The 25822-nt window shown below is 46.3% G+C and overlaps 9 protein-coding genes across 9 annotated transcripts; 5 read left to right on the top strand and 4 right to left on the bottom strand.

The window, feature by feature from the left end:
* Positions 1-155: 155 nt before the first annotated feature.
* Positions 156-951, top strand: FOBCDRAFT_282771 (uncharacterized protein; the record flags this gene model as incomplete). The annotated part of the gene is made up of 2 exons (XM_031194219.3): positions 156-252; positions 314-951. 2 exons carry the CDS (start codon positions 156-158, stop codon positions 949-951), a joined length of 735 nt encoding a protein of 244 aa, XP_031030840.3.
* A 1113-nt stretch (positions 952-2064) lies between these two features.
* On the top strand, positions 2065-3681 carry FOBCDRAFT_246315 (cytochrome P450; the record flags this gene model as incomplete). The annotated part of the gene is made up of 1 exon (XM_031194218.2): positions 2065-3681. The coding sequence occupies one exon, from the start codon at positions 2065-2067 to the stop codon at positions 3679-3681; it is 1617 nt and encodes a 538-aa protein (XP_031030839.2).
* Positions 3682-5265: 1584 nt separating this feature from the next.
* On the bottom strand, positions 5266-7137 carry FOBCDRAFT_325149 (general substrate transporter; the record flags this gene model as incomplete). Its single annotated transcript, XM_031194216.2, has 5 exons — positions 5266-5454; positions 5509-5900; positions 5976-6313; positions 6384-6862; positions 6916-7137. 5 exons carry the CDS (start codon positions 7135-7137, stop codon positions 5266-5268), a joined length of 1620 nt encoding a protein of 539 aa, XP_031030837.2.
* Positions 7138-8678: 1541 nt separating this feature from the next.
* On the top strand, positions 8679-10382 carry FOBCDRAFT_254788 (glycoside hydrolase superfamily; the record flags this gene model as incomplete). The annotated part of the gene is made up of 2 exons (XM_059611149.1): positions 8679-9135; positions 9178-10382. The coding sequence occupies 2 exons, from the start codon at positions 8679-8681 to the stop codon at positions 10380-10382; spliced, it is 1662 nt and encodes a 553-aa protein (XP_059466476.1).
* Positions 10383-12481: 2099 nt separating this feature from the next.
* On the bottom strand, positions 12482-13522 carry FOBCDRAFT_282766 (thioesterase-like superfamily-domain-containing protein; the record flags this gene model as incomplete). The annotated part of the gene is made up of 2 exons (XM_031194214.2): positions 12482-13380; positions 13429-13522. The coding sequence occupies 2 exons, from the start codon at positions 13520-13522 to the stop codon at positions 12482-12484; spliced, it is 993 nt and encodes a 330-aa protein (XP_031030835.2).
* Positions 13523-15440: 1918 nt separating this feature from the next.
* Positions 15441-16106, top strand: FOBCDRAFT_287423 (uncharacterized protein; the record flags this gene model as incomplete). Its single annotated transcript, XM_059611707.1, has 2 exons — positions 15441-15528; positions 15580-16106. The coding sequence occupies 2 exons, from the start codon at positions 15441-15443 to the stop codon at positions 16104-16106; spliced, it is 615 nt and encodes a 204-aa protein (XP_059468252.1).
* A 2525-nt stretch (positions 16107-18631) lies between these two features.
* On the top strand, positions 18632-19045 carry FOBCDRAFT_246310 (uncharacterized protein; the record flags this gene model as incomplete). Its single annotated transcript, XM_031194211.2, has 1 exon — positions 18632-19045. One exon carries the CDS (start codon positions 18632-18634, stop codon positions 19043-19045), a length of 414 nt encoding a protein of 137 aa, XP_031030832.2.
* Positions 19046-20188: 1143 nt separating this feature from the next.
* Positions 20189-20755, bottom strand: FOBCDRAFT_150547 (uncharacterized protein; the record flags this gene model as incomplete). Its single annotated transcript, XM_059608347.1, has 1 exon — positions 20189-20755. One exon carries the CDS (start codon positions 20753-20755, stop codon positions 20189-20191), a length of 567 nt encoding a protein of 188 aa, XP_059468251.1.
* A 984-nt stretch (positions 20756-21739) lies between these two features.
* Positions 21740-24252, bottom strand: FOBCDRAFT_246308 (amidohydrolase family-domain-containing protein; the record flags this gene model as incomplete). The annotated part of the gene is made up of 6 exons (XM_059610754.1): positions 21740-21779; positions 22029-22078; positions 22452-22489; positions 22571-23011; positions 23076-23223; positions 23329-24252. 6 exons carry the CDS (start codon positions 24250-24252, stop codon positions 21740-21742), a joined length of 1641 nt encoding a protein of 546 aa, XP_059466475.1.
* Positions 24253-25822: the final 1570 nt, after the last annotated feature.

The following is a 25822-nucleotide window of genomic DNA, read 5'->3' as shown; positions in this document are numbered from 1 at the left end:
ATTTTCGTCCATGCTCACAATCAAACACAACATAGTGCAACATCAGTTGGTTACTGTGGTGAATATGTAAGCTCCCGTTGGCACGTCATGCAGTCTTTAAAATTTTCACCTCGTGGCATTGCTGCTTTTTCCTCTTCTTTCTTCCTTTCTCGTTGATGAATCTAACCCGAAAAAGCCGCCAAGTGATCGCCCTGGACACGTTCGGGCCTGGCAACCGCCGCAACGCCCCAGGCTCTGTGCCACCACACCTACGTATGCCCCTCACCAAGCTACGTTAATTATGTGTTCACGAAAAACTCACATACTTCTCTAGTTCGGGTCTTGGACCCATACGCAAAAGCAAATCACACGGTTGCTGGTTCCCAGCGTCGAGATGATCAAGAGGAAGGGTCGTCTCAGGGTCTCCAGCCAACCAGAAAGAAAAACATCAAGACAAAAGGTCAAAACGACACAAAGACCGAAGTCCAGGCCCGCCAGATCATCCAAGAAGTGTTGAAGAGCTTTCAAGATGCAGAAGAACAACGAAACGCGTTTGAGAAACAATTTGAAGAAAAGGAAGCTCAACGGAAAGCCATTATGCGAGATCTATCCCTAATCCAATCTCAACGCGAGAGTCAGTACAACCTACTCAAGCTAGACTCATGGGCAGAGAGTTCCTCGCTGCGATGGGGTACCGTTGAAGATCTTGAAAAGCTCGACATCGAACAAGAGCGGCACAGGGCTGAGGTGTACAGACTCAGAGGTGAGATTTCGACAGCTGAAGTGAATATTGTTTCCGTGAAGGAAAAGCTGAAGTATAACGTATCTGGAACATGGTCGAAAATGCGAACGCAACTGGGCAAACATGGAGATTGGCCTTGGGGTGTTCTTGAAAGGTTTAAAAAGGATTGCTCTGATGACGACATGGAATTGGTTGTGCGTCTAATTAACATGGCCTGTCTCGAGAGATAAAGAAGCCTGCAATTTGTAGCGGGGGTAGAAGGAACATAGTATCAGATGAATAGTCACAGTACATCTCGCAAGGGGGAGAAGAATTGCTGAGAGGCCTGCCCGGTCACGGGACTGAGAGACATCAAATGTAGGATAGATTCTGTACTTGATAGTTTGAGACAGATAGATTACGTAGAACAGGCTGAAAGGTCGATAAAAGTCACAGATATACTTTGTGAGTTTAACTTCGCCGTCCCGTAAGTGCTAGAGGAATGCTATGTTAGTCATCGCTCGACATGAGTCGCAGACATCACTGGGAAGGTATCAATTCACATCTGAAGACTTGAAGTCATTTATATTTGAACTCAGCAGAACTTTGGGCGAAATCAAAATTCTCTTATGCGAGACTCGAAGTTCCAAGAAATCCAATAACGCGAGCTTATGGGCTATACATCCACCAACGCCATTCACGCATGAAGTGATTGCTGTATTACAGCCTTAGTAATAACCTATCTGACTATCACAAACAAGGATTAGTCCAATCTGTGAAGCTTGGCCATCTCCCGTAAGACTCTGAAGACCATCCGGACTGATCACAAGCTTCTAATGGGGCTACAGCGACACGAAGCCTTTCAGCATTGAAAGCTTACTTGCGGTCATCTTGATAGGCGTAAAGCGACAGAAGGTGCCAAGACCCTCGGTACGGCTTTGGCAAGTTCGTTGGTTGGGAATCAGTCGTCCCTAGTAATTGCATCTCTCTGTTCCTGTGCAGGGGTTTGGGCCCAGAAAGGCTGAGATCCTACAAAGAGCGGGGACTTCTTGATTAGGCCTTGCCGATCTGATATGATACTTTCTACCAAGATTCCGCTACCTTGGCTTCAACCCTGATTAATATTAGGGCTTGAATAACCTCATATACCGCATCAATTTGGTCCCCGATAATGTCTTTGTTAGAATCACTGGAACAAGACGTCTTATCAGTTTAGACACAGCAATGCAAGCTGATGATAGGATTTGCGGAGGACGGCTAGATATGGAAGTAACCCCGTGCGGGGATTGTCTTGGTCTGCGAGAGGTTTAAGATGCGGCTAATGCTCTCCAGCAACCTCAGACAGCCATAGATCACCAGTCAACATGGCGGTTGCTTCAGTTTCACTTGTGGTCCTCAGTATTATTGCAGGTGCAACGTTGTTGTACTTTTCGTTACCAGATAGACAAGACAGGAAGAAGCTGCTCAAACTGCCCATCATTGGCGACATCCACAGCTCACCGATTGGGAAGCCATTGCTGCGATGGGATGCTTGGGCAAAAGAAAAGGGCGCTATCGCAACGTCGAAACTATTTGGTATAGTGCCGGTTGTCGTTATCAACACAGCCGAGGCAGCGACAGAGCTGCTGGGCAAGCGGGGTGCTTGGTATAGCAATCGCCCAAGGTCCGTGGGCATGGAGATGATTACAGGCGCTGGGCCAGGACAGTCACGGTTCACGCTGATGCATGACATGGATGCGCATTTGAAGCTTCATCATCGCATCTTATCCCCGTCGCTCGGGGGTGTCGCTGCTCCGCGATATCAGCCCGTCATGGAACTCGAAGCCAAGCAGCTCGTCAGGGACCTTCTCGAATTAGGCGGCCACGAATTATCAGTCGTTGACAGCGCCGACGTCTTCCCTTTCCTCGAGCGCGCGCAAGCGAGTATCATTCTCGCACTGCACTATGGCGTCCGGGTTCTCACCCTCGATGAGCCACTATATGACCGGGTCCGTGGGACGCAGGCCAAGGTCACCTCGTATGCCTCGACGCCTGGTCTGCCTGATATCTTCCCATTCCTTGCCAATCTCCCAGCAGCAATTTCACCATGGCACAGAGCTGCAGACAAACTATTCAATGAGCAGAAAGACCTCAACCTGCACTTGTTAAACCTTGGTAATGACAGCTCTGGATGGAACGCAACGAAACAAGCACGCTCCCTTGCAGTGAAATACGCCAAGGAGCCGATATCCGACCTTGACCTTGCTTTCACGCTCGCAACGAGCGTCCAAGGCGGTATAGAGACTAGTACTCGCACAATGCTCTGGCTATTCATCGCTACGACGGCGAACAAGAGCTTTATGAAGCGAGCGCATGCTGTACTGGATGCTGTTGTTGGAAGGGATCGACTCCCTCGCTTCTCGGACAGATCCTCCCTCACTTACATTGATGCCATTGTATCTGAGCTTCTGCGTTGGCGGCCTATTTCTCCTGGAGGTGTTCCTCGTCGGGCGGACAAGCAAGACGACTTTAAAGGCATCAGCATCGCCAAGAATGCCATCGTCTTGACTAATGCGTGGTCTATCGGTCGCGATGAAGCTGTATTTGACCCTTCGCTGGGCGATCTCGACGAATTCATTCCTGAGCGATGGCTAGACGGTGGAAGCATGGACGCAGGCATTAAGAATCAAGGCGAGCTGAGGACATCCCTTCCACTATCAGTATTCGGTCAAGGTCGGCGAAGCTGTCTTGGCAAACGCGTCGCCGTAGACGGAACGTTCGCCCAGGTTGCGGCGATGATCTGGGCATTTGACTTTGAGCCTGCCGAAGATGTAGATCTAATGGAGATGGAGGTTGTTTGGTTTATGACAGAGCCCAAGCCGTTCAAGTTCAAGCTAAAGCCGAGAGGTCCATGGGTGTCCAAGGCTATTGAGGAGGAGTGGAAGACTGCAGATAAGGATCTTGGCAACATTATGGGCAAGATGAGTAATATTGAGAGCTGAACGTGATGCCGAGAGATCTGGGAGAGTTGATGACAAGGTTACGGAGTGATTGCGATGCTACAGAGGGTTCATATGCTGTTCTATTTACCAAACTATAACAACAAATTTGCTTGACTTGTCATGCCACACTCAATTCACGTTTTAGTCCCTAGTCAACGATTTGCGGCAAATGCTTACCCAGGTCCTTCTACATAGCGGTCTTAGAGAGCGGCCCAATCGCTCACCAGTTAGGCATGTTGGTTCTGTGCAAGTCCGGGAAAATACAATTCCATAGCTGGAGTAGTGGGAACTATGGAGTTCATTTATCTTATGGCTCTGGATCTTGCAAATAACGATACAAGGGCTCCATCTGAAAGAAAGCAGCCATTGAAACCTGATGATGAGGGGTATGCTCCAGATACCGGCTCGGAGCGGCCTGGATACAGCGCCGTGAGAAGCGATGCCAATTCCGAGCCCGATAACACCAGTGATCATGCCATCGATCGGCCTAAGAAGAGAAAGACTTCCAATGAGTTTGCCGCCCTTCTTGAGCTATTCTCACGATCGTTTTCTGATACGCTTAAAACGTTGTTCCTATTCTACGAGCTTGAGGGCCGTAAAAAGACGATTGTGGATTATTTCGTCACTTGTTTGTGGAACCGCGATGAGAGTATTTAGTCTACTCTGGTGCCAAGTGACGATTTTATAGACCCATTTGGCTTTACAGATTTGCATCGCAAATTTACCAACGCAAGAGATGAAGGATTTGCTTTGGAGAGCATTCTCAGCATGCGACCACCAAATATCAGAAAAGCTGACCATAAGTCTAGCAGCATCCCAGTGAAGAATGGTATGGCTCGAGACATCTTTGGCTGGACACCCTTTCATTATGCTACTGCCCGCGCGTACCTCTAATTCTCTAATGGCAACATAGACGTCAATAATCCATCAAGTGCGACTGCGGGTATCTTAAAGACACTAAAAACGTTTCTCAAGACCAATCCACCGGCAGGTGGCTGGTTTGAGATTTAAAATCGGAGTACCGTGCACATACTAGCAGTTTCAGGAAACAATGACCTGTCAAAGAGCTTCTAGATGATAGCTTTGGAGCTCTTTGCAAGGATATCGATGTTGATGCGTGGAAGCAGAGCCCCATTCCTACGGCCGTGATTAACCAAAGGCATGATTGTCTGTTCATAATTGTGCTTAAGCCGCCAGGAGGCTTGCCGGTGTTATTGAAAACATCAATGCGCTGGATTAAGATCACTCCACTCTCTTACACTTTGCTGCTGATACTTGAAATGACATCGTCTTTCCCCTTCCCCTAGCATTCGAAGACAGCTTTCGACTAGCTGAGTAGAAGAGAGGGTGCTGAAGGAGGACTGCGCAATGGAGAAAGGTCCAGAATATATCAATATATCTATAACATTAATAGAAGCGGCCCTGCTATGCTGACTAATAGCTCTCGGGCCTATAAACCCGGTTGGTTTGCGGAAAGACAAACCTCACCACACAGTATGGGCAAGAATATAAGTCAATCTGGTTCAACTATATCGAGAAGAATGTATATAGATCATGAGTGCCATCTGTCAGTCCCGGAAGCATCTACTCATCGTCGTTGGGGTCGACAACAGTCTTGGACCACTTGCGAGCCTGGACGCGGCGGTTGAACAGGATATCGATCTCACGGTACGAGCGACCCTTGAACTCAGGAAGCCAGATCCACGACATGACGAAGCACACAAATCCCGTTCCAGCCCAGACATAACCACATTTTCCGCCGAGGTTAGCTTCCTACAGTAAATCATTAGTTTCGCGACAGCCAAGATAGAAGCAGGATATACATACCTTGGGGTTGAGCATGTAGCTCGACAGGAAGATGCATGGGATATTAACCAAGTAGTAACTGGCACGACCGATACCTGTGGTGAGAGGCCTGAGACGAATAGCTGATGTCTCGCCAATGATGGCGTACGAAACAGGAGCTGGACCAAGGGTGAAGAGAACGGACACGATCAGACCCAATGAGGCTTGAGCCAACGAGGACGCGTTGCTCTTCTCAACAGTACCTGCAATACCCAAGGCGAGAAGGAACAAGACGTTGATGAATGAGCCCCAGACGTAGATGGTGCGTCGACCAATGTAGGTAGTCAGAATCCAGGACAACATGACAAAGATCATCTGCAGAGCAGAAGTGATAAGTCCGAGGGCAAAAGCAGTGTTTGTGGTCATACCAGCCTCTGTCAAATACATTAATACATGTCATGTCTAATGGATGATTGAAAAGATTGGAGTAGCAGAGCAAGGATACGTACGCTCAAAGAAATATGTGGCTTGGTTGGCAATCAGATTGCCGGTCAAGTTCTGGGCAGCATATACACCGCACACAATAAGGGTTCGGTAACGGTCGGTTCCCTTGAAAAGCTCGAGGTAGCTAGGTTCTTTCTCGGACTTTTCGAGCTCGATAGTTCGGCGCATCATAGCAACGGACTCCTCATGGTTCTTCACCACTGTGCTGCGACCAAGGCGGGCGACGGCCTTGACTGCGTCTTCGTATCGGCCGCGACGGGTGAGCCACCATGGAGATTCAGGGGCGAGGAAGATCAGGATAGCAAGGGGCGTTGGGAACATCCACTGCAGAGCGATGGGGACCCTGCAAGACATACATTGTCAGAATGAATCCTTGTTTGCAACTTCAAACGGCAGGGTAGTGTAGTACGTACCTGTACGCTGCCTTCTCCTCGAGTCCGTTGTAATGGTACGCCACGCCGTTGACGATGATGGAACCGATAGCCCAGAACATCTGCAACATCTGGGTTGCAGGAGCACGCAGTCTCATGGGGACAATTTCACTGCAATACGCAGGGGCATTGGCGATAAAGATACCCCATGGAATACCCTCGAGGACCTGGGCCGCTACCATAACAGACAGCGAATTGGCAAAGAAGAAAACGAAGATAAAGGCGTTGAGAAGCATCAGACCTCCGATAGTGGCCCAGCGGTACCCAATGCGGCTAGTAATCGGGCCAGCAATAGTGACGCCAATAAGAGCACCGACGGGACCGCAGCACTGAAGGGCAGACTGCCAAGGACCGGTGATGACATACTTGTTGACGTTTTCGCTGTAGACACCGTAGTCCTGTGCGAACTTGGGCAGGGCGATGAAGTTTCCCATCAGGAAGACGCAGTATGACTCCATGATCTGATTTTGTCAGCTTGGGGAGAAAAGGCCAGGGTCCATGGAGTAGAACTTACAATGGTGCAGGACATGATGAATGCCCAGAGGGTAGCCATGGGATAGGAACGCACGGCCTCGAGGACGCCCATGTTGAATTCGGCATTTTCAGCCTCGATGGCATCGCCTTTGAATTGGGCGATTTCAGCCTTGTGATCGAGGTCTGCCTGGTGGTTGATGGTGTGCTTCTGGGTCTCAATCTCAGCGGCGGAGACTGGCTCCTCTTTTTCAGAGATACCCATGTTGGCTGGACTCTACTCGACTATTGATAGATTAGAAGGGAGTAAAGGAGACGAAAGAGGTCATTGAGAGAACGCTGGTAATGGCCGGGAAGGGGTCGACGGTGGACTCATTATATGCTGATCTCCAGCTTCTCCTCGAGCACGAGAATAGGCAATCCGAGAATCCTTTGATGAAGTGTGACAAGGAGATAAACCCTCGTCTTAGACGCGCCTATGGGAGCTTGGCATCGCGGATAAAACGGTGGTATCTCGGCCGTATTATCTGTGCTTTCTCCAGACTCGATTCTAGCGCCATGAGGGGGAACGGAGGTAATGGGGTCAAGAATGGGGTATTGGGGGTAACTCCACGGGGTTGAGAGTCCGTTTTGAGATAAGCGTCTTGTGGTGCTGATCGTCAACCGCGACTAGAGTTGCGCTAGTGTTAGACGCACCTATCAGCACGTAGCTTCTGCTTCTCCAGGCTGCATTCTAGCGCCGTTGGAGTATTTTCCACGGCATCGATAGCCGGAGACCTTGTCATCGAGTGTCTATTCCCGTTCGCTGCCGTATTCCGGGACTGGAGCCTTGGCAACGCGTTTCCTGGCACCCTCTCTTTTTACATGGCTAAATAGCCCTGCTTGCGTTATGTGTTCTTTGGGTTTTTGTTCCTCTTTGCCTCCCGAAACTTATCCCGACACGACCGCGCGTGACATGGATTCCAGTGCGCTTAGACCTCTTGTTAAATGCCGAGGTTCACTTGATGCGTGTAAACAAAATTACTTGAAAGAGAACAAAGTCTCCTCTCAATACCTGCATTAAAGGACATATCTCCTCAATGGCTAATCTCCAAGACCGCATTCAGCAAATGAGGTAAGGGGCACGACGCAAGCATCAGCTGCCAGATCTATCAACTCAAAACAACACTACACTCAGCAAACAACTAAAGAATGGCTCAATATCTCAGCCTTGCATTAATTCTCTCGAGGCCGCAGACACAAGACATTATCCCCCTCCCTTCATCAGAGATCGAATTACTTACCCACGAATATTCGTAATTTGAGGAGGACACGAAAGCGCGCCAATTACTTGGGTTTGCGCCTATATAAAGTTCAAACCAACTTTAAGAAGCTAATATTCTGGGAACCGCACTAATAGATCCCCAGGGAAAGGCCTGCAGCGTCTATGTTTAGTTAGCCGCACATATCGGCTTCTCGCTGCCACGAGGCCTGGGCGCAGATCATCGCGGAATGGAACGAGTCTCTGCGGCCCGTGATCTTTCCCCACGGGGGATCTTCAGTCAAGGTTGTAGCTACCCTGGTATAATACATTGAGCAAGTTTGGGCACACCATGAAAGAAATAAAAACGGCCCGATTGCGGTGCTGTGACCAGAATAATGCACGGAACTTACTGATATATATCGCTGGATGTATTAGACTGAACTTTTGAAGCATAAATAGCAGGCCATGGCAGCATTGAAACCCCATCAAATCAGCCTTTCAGCAGACCTCCTCTAGATATATTTCGGCTATCCCTTTGACAACATAATTTGTTTATTATCTCAATGAAGTCCCTCCCTTCAATCCTGGCGGTTGCCGCCATACCCTCCCTGGCCTCTGGTCAATCCTTCCAGTCCACTCCCGTCATGGGCTGGAACTCATACAATCAGGTTTCATGCAGTCCCAACAACAAGACCATCGCCACAGCTATTGAAGCTCTCTCCAGCCGTGGTTTCGTCGATGCTGGCTACAAATTCTTCCAGATCGATTGTGGCTGGGCCTCTCGCGATACACAGCGTGATCCAACCACGGGAGCCTTGAAAGTTGATTCCAATGCCTTCCCGGACGGGCTTAAGCCTCTGAGCGACTTGGCTAGGTCCAAGGGCATGAAGTGGACTATGTATTCCGACGCTGGTGAGCGCATGTGTGATCCCCAGTATCCATCCCCTGTGCTGGGATCCCTGGGCCACGAAGCCGTCGACGCCGCGTTCTTCAAATCGTTGAATACAGAGTATTTGAAATGTCAGTATTTACATGCGAAATCGATAGCATCCTATTAATCAGGGTATAATCTAGATGACAACTGCTACGCCGATAGCGCCAGCAACAACGCCCCCAAGGATCCACGAACTGACTTTGTCACTCGTTTCGGCACAATGTGGAGCGAGTTGCAGAAGGTTGGGATTCCTGGAATGCTCATTTGCCAATGGGGTGTTCCATACTCCTCATCCAGTGGCCTCGAAGGTCCCGCGGAATGGACTCAGAGCATATCCACCTCTTTCCGCCTCTCAGACGACATCGGCGAAGGCTGGAGCAATGTATACCGCATCTCCAACCAGGCCATCCACATCGCACACAGGAACCTCTCAGGTCCTGGCCACATTGCCGATGCTGATCTTCTCGAGGTTGGTAACTCTGGCATGACATTTGATGAGCAGGCGACCCATTTCGCGCTATGGGCCATGCTCAAGTCCGCTCTCATGATCTCCACAGATATCACGGCGCTGTCGGCCCAGACCGTGGCTGTTCTTCAGAACAAGGACTTGATCTCAATCAACCAGGATGCAGCTGTCAAGCCTATCAGCTTGGTGCAACGATGGACCGGTGATCGAGACTTGTGGGCGGGATCGCTTGCCAACGGGGATATTGCAGTTCTGTATGTCGACCAGAGCAACAGTGCTAGAACCCTCAGCCTCCAGCTTTCTGCTCTCGGCTTCCAGTCAGCCGACATCAAGGATCTGTGGACGGGCAAAACTTCTACTGGAGCTTCTTCATTCTCCAAACAGGTCAACGGCCACGGCTCTGTCGCATTGCGTCTCTCAAACATCAAGAGAGTCAGCAGCACCGCCAATTACAAGTACACGTCTCTTTCCACCGGTTCGTTGTCTTCAGGGGCCAAAACTGCTTCTTGTTCTGGCTGCACCTCCTCAACAAAGGTCGGCAACCTCGGTGGCAGCTCCAACGGTCAGGTTGTCCTCTCGAATATCAGCACGTCCAAGGCCACACAAAACGTTCTATTCGACTACATCAACGGCGATGTAGGTTTCGGTGGTAGTACCAACGAGCGCCTGGCTTCCATCAAGGTCAATGGCGGTACTGCGCAGACTGTGAGCTTTCCCCTGACAGGTTACAACTGGGACAAGGATGTCTACAAGGGCTATGCCGTAGAGCTTTCTGGCTTCAACACCAATGGGCCAAATACCATTACCATTTCGGGCGTCAATGGTGGTTGGGCACCTGATTTTGACAGACTGGCCGTTATTGCCTAGCCTCTTTTGTAAAGACTCGCAGCGTTCATCAGGCTTGGTGGGCCTTAATAGGAGCTAGCTACCCTGATTAAGTAGAATACTAAATGCAGCTGTTAAATATTTCCAAATATGCATGGCTTTGGTTCTTTTATAACCAGTAATAGTAGAAGCGTTCAGTCCCATTTTTCCCAGTCTTTTTCGAGTTCCTCGACCACTGGGCCCAAACATGTTCTCTAGAGTTAGGAATTTGGCCTATTTGCTATTTAATCCAGCATATAATTAGTATACCAATCATTAGGGTCATAAGACGATTTATTTATAGGAGGACGGCAATTTCCTGGATTATCCTCGCACTTCCGGCAACGATGTCCAGCCTCCATCATCTTGCCGTAATGCTTTCCAGCAAATCCTTTCCCATCAGCGACAATCAAATTCGTGGTGATGATGGACTTCGAAAGGTCTTTCCAAATTGTTGAGGTGGTGATAATCCCATCTAAGAATAGCCTTACTAATAACGTGTCTTTTCTGTTGGTCGACCCTGTGTTTGATCAAGCCCAATGCGTGTCAGTGTCCGCGTCTTGTCGAAAGCGACATTCGTCAACCATGCCAACTTGGCCACTGCCCCCAAGCTTCCTTTCGCCAACACACCATGTCTACTGGCAGCGTCCAGCTCAGACATTGTCGCAGCTGGAGACCTAACCCCAGATTGCATGGATAGATAACTCAACTTTATGAGAGAGTCTAGTTGTCAGTTATCACAGCAGGCGCCCGAGCTAAAAGGAAAACCACCATAAGAGCCATTAGGGGTTTAAAAAGGTATTTAGCCAGTTACGGGCAAGCGGGGGAGCAAAATGATATAGAAAGCCAAAGACAAATAGAAACACTGCCTGACGTAAATAATAATGTGCAATTTGTCAATGTGTGGTTATATTGTCGTTAATTCTTAGTAATAAGAGTGCTAGACCTCAACTTGACTTGGTGAAGGCTGACATGCGTCGTGTCGTGTTGCGTGCAGTGGATTCTGAGATACCCTAGATGCTCTAAATCATCTGCCTGTCTGATCTTAAGATGATATATAAGCCACGAAAATAATAACAACACACATCCAATACACGTGCTGAGGATAGTATACATTAGAAAGACCAGGAGATTTCAAGCAGTTCTTACTTAAACAATGCACAATTACTCAATTGGCAGCGTTTCCAGAACGATGTACAAAAGATCTGATTTGTTTCGCCTTGTTTGATAACACATCTATGATAAAAAGCGCCTATAGCTTCTGTGGAGAACTGTCATTATTTATAGATAAGTGCCTTTTGCAAACCGCCTGTTTAATATAAGTCTAAATTCCCTTGAACGTTATGGCGCATCCCCAAGGAAATCCTGTTCTTAATAAGCCATGTTAAGATACGGCGCGGATTTAGGCTGACTAAATGCACGAAATTGGTCTAGCTTCGACCAGCTCATTTTGGCAACTAAGTCACACTCCTAACCTCACTTGAGTGCAGCTGGCTCAATATCACATGTTCAGATGATTAGTTCTTACGAGCCCAGTATCGTAACAACAGAGATCAAGCTGTCAACTTCACGTCTATTCATATTAGGTAGAAAGGAAATTATGTGGCCGGCATTGACACTGACAAAGGCAACTTGGGTAATTTTCATTGTGTAGGGAAGATCACAATGCTGGATCTTTACTAGTCCTTTGTTCAATCGCCATTGTATAAGGGTTAGATGTGGCACGCACAGCAGAGGGGCACATAAGAGAGGGTTAAAAGAGCCTTAATTCTATCATAGGAGGGGGCCAGCAGAGCTCCTTATATACTGATGCAGCATCAGATCCTTGTCAGGGAAGCTAAACCGATCAGGGCTACCCTACTTTTGACATTAGAACAGTATTGCAGTCTTGTGCATACATTGTTGCCTTGATCCCTAATTGTTGCATAATTTCTTCCTGCCAAACCACGATTTCCTTCCCAGCTCACATCAGATATATCACTCAACTGCGCAACGTACGACCTCCTTGTGTAGATGTGTCGTTGATATGCGAAGAACGGCGCCTAGATGCTAGCACAGGCGAAAGTCGTTTTGACCATGTTATAGCGACTGTTCTGATATTTCTATAGATTCGCCTTTTTCGCGACAGGATTATACCTTTTCTTTGCATCTAGAACGAGGACGATTTGTCTCGCCGAACAAATCAAGTCCATTCCCTCGTCACATATCGTGATATCCATATCCATCCTACCACCTTGGAGCTTCTTCGTTTCAACGCGACTGAAGATCCATCGAAGGCCATCCTTCGGAAGTTGCCTCTTAAATTCGATATCCAAAGACAATGTATTCTCGCTGAACTTCGCATTTGCTGCCTCAGCCAGAGAAGTCTCCATCTCACAAACAACCCCGGGATTCTTGTCTGCCCACTCTTCCATCTTGCGGAGATTATTTCGCCCATCATACATTTCTCCGTTGCGTAGTAATGTATCTGCCATCGAAGGCATGAAGTCGCACATGAAAACTATGTGCGTTGCGTTCATGAATTCCCCGGTAAAGCCATTCCACCCATCCAGCAGACCATCGACTTGCATTCCGCCTCGCTCATAGAGAGATACGATACGGCGGCCCATAGGGAAAACTTCGCCTTTCGTGAGTCCGGGAACCCATGTAAGGTCAGGCTCGTTGGCTTCAACCTTACGAAAGTCAGGTCTAGACGTAGAAGGAGGGTTCAGAGTCCACCGGGTATTGCACGTGGGTCCAAGAGATTGGGCGAAGTTTGTGGACGTTGCAAGACTGATGGCCTTGAGCTGTTCATTCTGTAAGACCTGCAGCTGGATAGTGCAGTGAGAACTGCCGCGCTTTAGCTCGAGGATGTTGATGTCGAGCTTTTCCGTACTGCAATATCGCAGGTATTCGAGATGGAGGGTAAGGACATCAGGTTGGTCGTACTTGGCGAGGGTTGTGGTGAAATGTTTTACAGCCACAGAATGAATGACTGCAGCAATGCAGCCACCGTTCAGAGCTAAGGCGATGTAAGCAGTGAACTGGCTGTTTCACAATTGATACTAACCTGGGCCCATAGTCCAATCATATGATGGGGATACAGAGTATGACGATGGTCCAGTTTGCTGAGGCGTGACCTCCTGTTGAAACGTTCCGACCATCTTGTCCTTATGCTTAGGGGATTGGCAAATGACTATCGTTAATTGAAAGAGGGGAAGGGCAGGGAGCGCTCTGGAGTGCTTTTATTCTTCTATGACTGTAAGCATGCTTATTACTATTAAAGGCTAGCGCTGACGATCAAACAAACCTCTGATTTAACCGAGGTAACTAACAGTTCTACCTATTTTCTACCTAGCCTTTATTCAGCAGCATTCAGATAGCTTGAGAAATATGATAATATAAAGTTATCCAGCTTCTAAGTTTTATTCTATTTCATTGCCTATCGTATGATAACATTGTGGCATTTTTCTGGCAGTCAACAGGTATCAACTCAGCAGCATACATCACCATCATGGGTTTCATGCTCAGGGATTTCCCAGCCCTTTGCGTGAGCGTACAGGTTGCTGGTAGACTCCCCAGAAGCGATAGCTCAACTCTGAATAAAACTTCCCAAAAGCACATTGCAGGCAGCTCTCTGGCTACTCACAAAAAAACCTAAGCTTACTGAAACAGTGTGACATATGTTTGGTCTTATCAGTCAGTATTAAGAGCGCAAAATCTCGAACCGACTCAAGCCTCTTAGCATCTTCATCCTATAAGCGGGCCATTGATACTAGAAGCCATTCGCAGAAGCAGTAATCTTCTACACAGTTTCACCTTATATCTCCAAACTGCATCGCGTAAAGAGTAGTAAATAGTCCACGTGTCGGAGGATTAGCGAAGTAACCCATCGTGATCTGAAGGGTCGTTGTGGCTTTTATGAATGTCGTGGAACAGATGTTGCTACGAGTTGCGCTTAGGTTTCCCGGCACTCATAGCAGGATCTGTGCCTATCAGCGTGCTGATATCATCCAGACCTGATCAGATGATGAGTTGAAAATCTTATGACCGAGCTATTGTATGGGTAGTTGGTATGCTGCCTGAAGTCTGTTTTTCAGTTGATATACCTGACAGCTCATACTTGCATTGCACGCCTTACCTCGATATCTTCCAGATCTAGATAAAGGCATCACCGACATCGTCAAAAAGCGGAGCTAGGTCTTCGAGATACCTGTATTTAAGACCTGCATGGTGAAAAACAGCCACTGTTTTGCAAATGATGAAGCAGAGGAACGAAAACTTGACAGCGAAGGATGATCAAATGTTATATAAAAATTCAAGAGGCTTGAAGTAGAGTTGATTCTACTCGTGGAGTAGCTTCTGCACCTAAATTATCCGAAGGATTTGCTTTGTGTTATAACATACTCGCGCGCTAGACTTGATAGGAGATATGGATCTCCAAGGTGTTGTGCGTAGTGGCATTCTTTCTGGACCTGAAGCCAGCAGATTTACATGCTGTCTTCGCTTCGTTGCTTATCGGGGCTGGAGTTGATTTTGTAAATGTTATATGCTACTGAAATGCGTGATCGATTGTGGGTCCTCCCCCACAGGTTGTGGGCGCAGTCGAGTGTCGCAATGGTGTAGGGGCTAGTCATGTACTTGAGTTACGCAATTGCTTCGAACGGCAACTTCCTTAGCTTTCACCGCCCAAAAGTCTGCCTCCTGAAGCATCCACCTGCGGCCACAACGTTTACAAGTGACCGGAAAGGATCGTCAAAGACACGTTATCCTAAACGGTGTAAACTAGCCTATTCCGGCGGATGTTGAGTTTGTGGCTACAAAGTTTGTTTCACTATTCGCCGTTATCGCCGTTGGCTTATGACCGTTACACTCCCTTTTTGGCAAAGCTAGTAGATTTACAGTTTAGTTACCCCGCTCTGACCTCTAGAAAGGGTGGCATAAGAAGGCAAGTTCTTCCTTTTCAAGCGGCTGGGATTCCATAACCTGTTGACATTCGGCTCAGTAAACAAACTTGTCGACAGTACTGAACATCACATCTATCTTGTACATTGGCCCGTCTTTCCAGTAACACGTCGGACCATGACCTATCTTACCTGTGACTACTACAGTGAGGCATCAAGCATTGCTGATGGAGGAATCGATACCCCATTCACTTCGGACTTTGAGGGTAAGAAGACTTGACCCACAATGCTGATAAAACTAATGCAAGAGGGTAAAGAAGTGGACGTGAACGACCTATTATCTTTGAACGATTCGGAAACTGAAGATTCAACAGAGGCTTCTGCTTTATATAGTCGGCCAAGGACGCCCTTAAATGATGGTCTATCAGCGACACAACGAGAGTGGGAAGGCCTGTGTACTAAATACCATCAAGGGATCCAACATCTTCGAGACATCGAGGATCAGATGTTCCGCTACCAGTCGCTTCATCCATGTCTCTGCATCAATTACCAGAACCCTATGTTATGCATACAGCGCCACCAGCGAACAAAGGATCGAAACACCAATATTCAGCAGACTGTCGATTCTCTTGGTGCTAGTCTTGAGAACAATATCTCCTCCGATCTCTCTCCCGAGAGTCATCACCTCAAAGTTAAACTAAACAATGCTGTAGAGGTATCCGTTGTTACGCTTGATACCCTGACTGGAAAGAAGACAATGATAAGCTTGACTACCAGGTCAACAATGAAACATGTTGAGCAGTTGCTTGGGTTTTGGGAATACGATTTACCGATGGATTTGTAGGATAGGCTTGCAAGCTAGTTTAGCTACTCTTATTGTAATAAATAAGGCTTGGACATATATCTAGATAACCGCTTAAGATTCCTGTTTATCCAGGCTAACTTGACTTGAGATAAGTGTTTCTGTCACCGGGATGTGGAAAATATCTCCATCTACTATACCATCAGGCCATGATAAGTGGTCTGAAGACTACGGTTGGACGAGATTCACATCATTGTATTATCCCCAGCTTGGGTCGGCTATATAGGACGCATAGAGCAGTGCTTGCCGGCATTAGCATTGGATCACTTTACAGCTGCTGTATCGCAAATTATCACCCTATGTCATACTTTCTGCGCTTGAAGCTGAGTTGGCAAATTGCCAGCAAAAAGTTTGTGATAATGTTCGGGAATGTGGTTTCTAAATACGGGTTATGTCTTGTCTCTCTCTGGGTTATTCCTGAACCGATGTGCGCCTTTGGCGTTGTGGCAAGAGCCAGATGTTTCATTGTGAGAAACACAGCACTCTCTGATTGGTCAGATCAAACCCACTGCTCGGTTTAGGAAACTGTTAACTACGTGAAAAGCAAGGGATGACTGATGGAACGCTTGCGGGACGAACCAAAGCCAGGGCGACAAGGCGTGGATGCGAATCTCAAGGCTTATGATTGATACCGCAAGTCACAGCGAGTCTTGAGGGAGAGTTGTCATAACAGTTGGAATGATGCCTTGTCGAATGCTGTGATGCGCTTGATGCTCTCCTTCTATCAGTCGCTGCCTTGGAGGTTTGCATTAGGGGCCCTACAGAATAGTGACAAATTGTCAGTTTATAGTAATCATCTCCTCCGAGTAAACGTACTCTAGCCAAACTCATGCTATAATATAGATCATCGTCCTTGTTGAGATATAGGCCAAAGATTTATCTGGTCAGATAAGTAAAGCCTGATCATCGAAATATAAAACATACCTTTGAAGTAACATCGTAGGGAACCACAGCCTTACTCCCAATTTATGCCCTGCATCAACTCCTTTGCCACGTCGCAGCGAAGATCTTCACTGATCTTTCTTATGTTTCCTCATGCTGCTTTTTCTGCTCCTCTTGATTCTCATCAATAGTATCCAGCCTGTTCACCAATTCCTCCTCTTTTTCCCGTGTCTAGAGGAAATCCGCGTCGTGAGTTTTGTACCTGTCGTCGAAGGCAGATACGTCTCCCTGTACGTGCTTGATATCATTTTCTATTTGAACAATCTTGTCTTTGTTCTTTTTCTTTCCTTCTCGAACTCACAAACTTTGATCTCCATGACCAGAGCTTCGGCTTCCTGCCCTCTCACGTCGCATGTAAGGTCCTTAATGTCGATTCGGTCTGCTTGTTGTTAGTTCTTTAGATCAGAGATTTCCAGTCGCAAATCTTCTATCATGGCAACGATATCTGGACGAGCATCGGGACCTTGAGATACATAACGTCTCTTGGATGAGACCTTGGGTGTGGGCTCGTCGTGAGTTGTGATCTGGTTGGAGGCCTCGTATGAGGGAGGTGACTGTCCCTCATTATGGAGGGAGATGGGTTTCCCTTGAACGCCTGGAAGCAAAGTGATGAACTGATTCGGCGAAAATTGGGTGTTTAAAAGTTGATTTTTGAGAATGCTGATGATACGATCTAGCATAGACTCTGGCAAGTCGGTCGCCCAGATATAGGCGTCGAACGCCGCCGCGTTGGACAATGATCGGACAGTGTCGAGCACCGTACCTGACTCTATGCCTTTCTAGACAGCTCAAAGTCTACAGCAACAAGATACAGCATATCAAGTAGGGGCTCCGGTCCCTGGTACAATATGGCCTACGCCCAGAGTTGGAATAACTATGTATACACCGACTCTTTAGGTGGCCTAGCAGAATGGCATGCATATTAGCTCGGTTAATCCACAGGGGCATATTATGTAGACTTGGCAGGGGAGACAGTAGAAGGGATATTAAATAGTGTAATGCCTTGTTTATAGCTCTTGAGGAACACGTGATATTGCCTTACATATAATTTCTGCTTGTATATGCATGACTGGTTACTATATGGCTGAATTCAGCGTATTTGCTGCTACTGAGTTACTTGCTAATGAAATGGGGACTGAATGCCGTAACAGAGTGAAAGAGATATGTTTTAATTGAGCAAAAAAAGGTCGATTTAATAATATATAATATGTATTAGCAATTGATCGGCATTGCTGATGTGAGGATATCTTATTTGCACGGGTACCCGTGCGGGTATGGATGGCCGAAAGACGCCATTCATACTAACCCAGTAGCCTGTCAGATGTTGTCTTCCACAATCATTTATGACTCTAGCGATTTGGAAATCGTTATAATGGCATCTACTCAGCACTATGAACAGATGGTTGCCACCCGGGAACTTCCAGCATACCTTCGGCTTCATTCCATCATCTTACAGTTACCCAAATAAGGTGTTGACTTCTGGAGTAATGGCCGTTTGAGATGGGGAAGCTAAGGAAGAGGGAAATCGATGGATGCAAAACTTTGCAAGTGTAGGCACATGCGTCATGAAAGCTACAGAAGAGACCACGCTCACCGAGACGCTTGAGAAGAACGAGAGGTTGGTAACATGGCCGCCGTACGGACGAGTGCTCACATTGAATGTCAAGCAGCTGATGGCGAAGCTTGTTCAAGTTCTAGCCAGACACTGCTCGTTTAAACTCGGAGGTGGTTTCGTGTTCACATACCATACCGTACCATCTATGCTTGAGCCTGCACCAAAGTCGATTTTTGGGACACAGACTAGCCATCACATACTCGAGATGAATCGAGTTGTTTCAGATGAAAGTTTGGCAGGAGAGCGCGTGAAGTGGGCTGTGCAAGTGAAAGCTGATCTCGAGGCTGGGGATACTGAGAACATCCTAGAGGGCTCATACACCTCTTTATCTCGTGATGAAGATATGGATCTCAACAAAATTTAAAATCGCAACTACCCTGTTCTGCTGGCCCTGAAAAGAAAGTATGATGGCGATAATGTATTCAAGCATGCTGTTCCTAGATTGCAGCTAACAGTAGTGGCGAGTGTGGTTGCAGAGAACTGATGCAATTTTATCCTAACCTCTAGTTTTCTCATTTCTATATTTACTTAGCAGCTTTTGACTCACAAATATACTTATGCGAAGTAGACATTGGTTTGACTTCCCTTACTTGCTTATACGTGGTAATCTAATCAGCACCGATTTACCACGCAACTCTTTAAGTGGCAGCTAAAATCACTGTCTACGCAGGCCGAGATCTCCGAATCGCCAAAACGTTTTGTTAATTTAGCATGCGGCTATGGAATATGGTAAACTGAAGTGGTAAGCCCACAATATGGAAAAAAGACCACTGTTATTGGATTCGATATTAGCAGAGATCTGTTCCCCGAGAAAGAAAACACATGACCAAATGTTGACATGGTCACAGGGAACGCTTTTCAGCCGCCTCCCGATAAAGTATGAGGGATAATTCGATGTCGTCAACCTTCACTTATTTTTCGGAGCTATCGCTAATGGCGACCCTCGTTAATTCGTCAAATATCTTCAAGCTCCTCAAACCGGATGCCCAGCTTCAACGGCTGGAGTACGACTTTGAGCTCCCAGTCACAGCAGAAGGCTCGGTATGGGCTCACATGCCCGAGCTGTTTACGGTGACTCGCGAATCTCACAGCAGCCAATGGAGTCACCAAGGTGGACGAGATTTGCAGCGTTGAACGACTAGAACAAAGCGACATGATTGAAACCCTGTCAGAGAAGCATATGCTCAAATATTGGCAAGACAATTGGTAATAGAGTATCAGAGAGCTAGTTTATGGTGTTTGTAACCATGGTGTTAATGAGTTCTGGAAGAAGTTTGAAGCTGAAAAAGATCCGGTCGGGTATTTGCCATCGCTGACATTTGTGATATTTATAACAGGAAAGAAGAAGATACAAGGTCAGCCTCACGTCAACGGACGCATTACAGTACTGATGCCAATTTCCTACTTGTCTGATATATTCTAATGATAACTGATACAATCATATCAATAATCAATGTTTATCCTTCTCCTTAACCCCTGAAACCTTTATATTAATTGCTTGCAAAAGTTATACCACGCTCTCCATGGCCAAAAGTAAACCGATGATGAAGCAGACAACAGCTGGTAAGTCCACCACCAAAGACCTCGTCAGGTGCATCTCCAACCACAGCTCTAATGATGCCGTGCTTGAAGCATTAGCATCATTACGCCGGATCCTGGCCAGCAAACCGAGTGCCTTCGGTCCAAAAATAAGGAGATGACCGGCCGCAAATAGAGTTCCGGCCATGTAAAAGAGAACAACAGTCCGAGCCCCAGTGCCATTCCAAGAAGTCACGGCATTCGCAATTCCGCTTGCCAAACTCAGAGTAAAACTTCCAAAGACGACTTTGGTTCCCCATGGTCCCCAGTTGGTAAACCAACGCGGTAGCAGCTCATTTGCCTGCACGCGGTATTGATGTGACATCCAGCAAGAGAGGAAGGCATACTCGTCGTAAGCAAATTGTAGGCTGACTATTGATGATATGGCTGGTAATAGACGGAGGACCTTGGTTGGCAGAATGAGTCCAAAAAGGGTTGACAGTACGACAATTGAAACCAAAAGCCATATGATTTGCTGAGATGTTTTACTAGCCATTGTGTCGTGTTGAGGGACTTGATGGCGATAGCTTAAGAGATTACCGAAGTAGCGAAAGACTCAGACTCAATTCAGAACGTATAGTTGTTGCGATCAAGTATCGGAGTAAGTATCATAGGCAATACCAAAATCAATTGCAGAGTAGCTTTAAGAATAAAACCAGCTGGGGAAGTGTTCCTAGATAAGCTGTCTTGTTATCCCAAAACAAGACAGGGGCTTGGGGAGGATCCAGTAGTAGCTCTGAGTAAGCTGACAGGACTTTGGTGGTCTAACTGGATAGCGCAACTCGATGTACGCAGCGCCCCAGACATACAGAACGCTAAGGCCAATGATACGTAATAGGATAAGCCACCTTCTGTGGGGAAAGTAGTGACTCCTATGTTACATGTATGCGATACCGTCCGCGATAGCGCTAAGATAGAGCTTTTAGGCCTAATAATTTGAGTACTTAAATTAAGCAGAGCAGATTCTAGATTATCCTGTATAGGTAACTGCAAATAGTTCATAGAGGATAAATAATAAGTATAATAGGAAAATATTTAAGAAAGAGAGTTAATACCTAAAGGCTAATATAAGAATAAGAAGATATATAATTCTTAAGAATAAAACTTAATAAGAAGGAGATATTATATTATATCTTTTAAAATTATATTATATAGCCCTTATAATTTTTATTAATTATAATAAAATTACTTATTTTAATAATAATTATTTTTTATTAAATTACTTTAATTATAGTATTTTAAGATTATATTATTATAAAGTAGTATTAATTTTTATTAATTTAGCCCTTAAATTAGTTTTACTTTTTACTAAGTTATATAATTATCTTTTATATATAAATTATATTTCTCTTATTTATTTTAATAATGTATTAATATATTATTTATTTAATAAATCTAATATATGTTACATCCTATAATCCATTTAACCCTCTTTACTTTATAATAAGTATATTATAATATTTAACATAGAAGGGGGTAATTACAGGGTTCTAGGACTAGAAAAAGGAAAATAAAATATACTAAGTTTTATAGAAGTTTAATTATTTAAAGTTAAAAATAATTAGTATTAAGGAGTATTAAGGTTATATAATAATAGTATTATTCCCTAAGTTTAATAAGTAGTTATAATAAAAATACAAATCTAATTATTAAAAAGATATTTTTTATACTTTCTAATAGCTAAGTTTCTAGAAAGAGTTATATAAGATATGAAATCTTTTTCATAGTCTTAAAAACCTAAGTACTAATTCCCTCCTGGGGTTACTTACTTAATACCCTTGTCTTTGTCCGACCCATTATTCAGATCAAGTCTAACAGTCTAATTTACAATAGGCTACAGACCTCCTATAAAGCAATTATTATAATATATATACCGTCTCTTGGTTTAGTCAGGAAACGCGCCCAAGTGCCCAAGAATAAAAGGGCCCAGGCGTCCGCCTATTAGTCGCCTTTGAGCGTGGGGCGTCGAGGAGACGCGAGCAAAAAGGCCTAGAACTGTAAATAACCTAGCCTATTTGGTCCTATAAGGTGAGGATAAAAGCTTTATCATCAGTACGTAGGGCCCTGGTTTCTGAACAAGTACATAAGTCGTGTCAAGGCCCTGTTTAGTTGCGAGAGAGCAGAATCAAGTCTTCCAACAATCTCTTCATCAACATTATATCAGGATTTGTGTAAGCAAGAACCCTACCTACCCTTTGAACGAAAAGCCTAAGCTCAGCGATGCAGCGTCCTATAGACAAAGTACCGTCGAACTACTAAAGCTGTATTTACAAGGCCACAGATCTATCCTTCCTTGCAGTGTATACAATACGTCCTTCAAACCATGTCTGGAGGCAAGTGGCATTAGCAAACTCGCCTTCGCTAAGGTCACTATCCAGAGCAATGAAGTTGGCCTTCTTACCAACCTCAATGCTACCAGCTGAGCGCTTTGAGTCAACGGCTTCGGCGCCGCCAAGGGTCAGCATGCGGATGATCACTCGGCTTCCCCTTTGCAAGTCTGTTAGGCCGTCATCTACATCTGTTTTAATCCCGGCACCAATGGGCTCAGCGAGACAAGCTACTGAAGGTAGCACGTTGGGAGTGGGCACAACCACCCAATCCGAACCTATGGTAGTCAGGGCTCCGGTCTTGTGCATCCCAACAAAGTCCCAGTTGAAGAACTTGGGATTCGCTTTGATCATATCTTCATTATGGAAAATTGCTGGAGACATCTCGGCGGTCACCCTCAATGGCGCAAATCGCTTCACATCGTCTGGAAACAGGACAGTCAACTTTCAATATCCATAGTGTGCAATTGTGCTCCAAGAATTCCTCACCTGCGTGGACAGAATTGCAGTGGGCTACCTCATGTCTCGGACCATTCGGATTCAGCGCTCGGACTTGTTCCAGGATGTCCAGAGCCAGTCTAGCACTTCCTTCACCTGCAGCGTGGACCTTACAAGTATAGCCCTTGGCGTCATATAGCTTGATGCGTTCCAAGAGAGTATTCTGCTTAACTAACAAGAAATTCGGATCAACTTTTCCCTCTGCATCAAGCTGGGCATGAGTGAAGTTGGGTGCCATAGGTACACCATCCAGGATAAATTTGACAAAGTGCGGATGGATATGCTTCGTTCGAAACCCTTCAGCGATGCTGATCTGAGCGGCAAGGCTATCTTCAGATTCTCCTACAGCAGAACCAGGGGCACTGACGATATGTGTGTAGATATCAAAGTCCAGACGGTTCTCAGCTTCAAGCTCTCTGAAGGCATGCAGTTCCATGGTGCTGGCAGTGGCCTCTTGAGCAGACGTGATGCCGTATGAGTGGCAGATGGACACAGCGTGGCTCAGCGCTCGTTTGTAGTGAGACATAGGTGGGAAAGGAACTGCATTCCAGACCTTTTCCATGGCGCTCTCATAAAGTTCGCCACTCAAAGTTCCATCAGCTCGACGTACATAGCGACCGCCCGGGGGGTCTGGTGTACCGTCATTAATATTGAGCCGTTCTAAGGCCGTCGTGTTAAGCAACATGCTATGTACTGAGAGTTCGCGGATCAGGACCGGTCGATCAGGGAAAATCTCATCGAGATAACGACGATCCGGAACGTTGTCGGGGAAATGAATTGGGAGATAGGAATTGCCGAGAATCCAATCGCGCCTCTCTCCGGTGTGAGAACACATGCAGTGGCCTTTTTGAATCTTCTCCGCAATCTTGGCGTCGTTTGGTTCAAGCTCCAGTGTAGCTTCACTCATTTGAGCCAAACCAGCAAAGTACATGTGCGCGTGAGCGTCGTGAATGCCTGGCATGATGAACTTTTGCCGGAGGTCAAACCGAACAAGCTTGCGCTTGTCAGCAATGGCAAGTATGTCTTGGCTGGAGCCAACGGCTTCGAAGACCCCGGTCTCGTTGACAATGAAGCCTTCTGTCCATTCCTGCATTTCATTAACGGTGTAAACACGACCGTTGTAGTAGGCTACTGAATTGGCCCAGGTAGCAGATGACAGTGGTTCCATGATAAAGGATTTCGTTTTAGTCTGCGCTCGAAGAGACAAGATTCAAAGAGATAAGAGTAAGTGCTGGTATATCGATCACAGTTAAGTGGTGGCTGTAGTCGTGACAAGGACGTCTTCATGGCACATGCCCGAGGATAATTATATACTTCGTACTAGGTTTAGGTGGTTGATGGTTCAACATGAAAGAGCCCTGTCTAAACCAGGGACAGGGGTGTTCTTATTTCGACCAACCATTACCAATTGCGGCTTATGGCTGAGTGCCTTTTTTAGTTCTAGCCAGAAGCCAATAAGCAACGTTTGCGCTTTTGTGGCTGATATCACTCCCCAGTTGGTACGGAGTACAGTGGGGGGCAAAAAGGATTCGTATTCCCGCTGCACAGGAGGGTCTGGGCTAGTCGGAATCAAGGTATTGTACTATAGCTGCTTTAAGATTAGAACCTTGATCTATCAATATCTATCCGAACAGAATTGGTAATTTATACCGACTGTTTATAGCATTATAGCATTAACGCGGTTCGTATTATCTCATAGATGTTTTGTAAGATACCATTTGAGGCTGTGTAAAAGCAGTACTACGGTGCCCCATAAAGGGGGTATGCGAATACTTTTTGAACCCCCCCCCCCCACTGCAGTGTCGACAGCTCGGCAGTAGTATATCGTAAGAGACACCCCGCCTTCAGGCATTGTTAAGAGAAACCAGCGCTTATCTTGGCCACAAGCGGATGAATCGGTTACTAACAGCGATGTCGGCGTGCTTTCCGTCCTCAGGCGATGTGACATCCTCGATTACATTACGTAGACGATTCCAGGAACCAGTACATCCCTCTGTCCGGGCCACTGGCATGCCTAAATGTCATGGGAATAAGTGCTCATACGCCATCCGACGGCATTTTGCTGTCGTTGGATGCCTTTTCCCCCCTGAAAGATGTTAAACATTCGGCTCAGATAAGGCGCTCGGGGCATCTATGGAAAGACTGCTATATCCAAATTCCAATAGATAGTGCCAGAGCCATTCCTAACTAAGTTCTGTGGTCTAAACACTTGACCTAGAATTGGTGAAACGAGGCTGAAGAAGAAGCCGCAGCCGATACCGCTTAGGATGATAAAGCTGTAAAGAACAACCAGACTAGAGGTAAATGGCCAGATGGCAAATGAACTGACACCCGTGAGGAAGATAAACGTCCCAAAGAGTAGATGGTGCCTGGGTACACAAATTGCGGATTGCAGCGGCATCGACAACTCTCCAGCCATTGAGGGTATCGTACTGGTCTTGCTCACGAATTTCCATCTTGGCGCACTCATGAAGAGATTGAATCGCTAGACTGTTATCGTGGTTGTGAGAAACGCATCTATCGTGCAAGTGTCTAGGCAGTGGGAAAGACACCGACTTTACGCGATTTCGATGTAGTTTCTAGCGCAGATTGACATACATGCCCGACTTTGGGCGTCATAGATTACGAATCGGCCACATCTCACATCTAGACTACAATGTCGCTCGAATTACTACATCCAACTTTCATTCCGAAGTTGCTTTCAGAACCTTCCCCTCGGTTCCCTTTGTAAGGAAATT

This window comes from Fusarium oxysporum, chromosome XII, assembly GCF_013085055.1.
Source record: "Fusarium oxysporum Fo47 chromosome XII, complete sequence".
NCBI classification, from domain to species: Eukaryota; Fungi; Ascomycota; class Sordariomycetes; order Hypocreales; family Nectriaceae; genus Fusarium; species Fusarium oxysporum.
The sequence above is the reverse complement of the archived record's forward strand: the minus strand, read 5'-3'. Positions and strand labels throughout refer to the sequence as shown.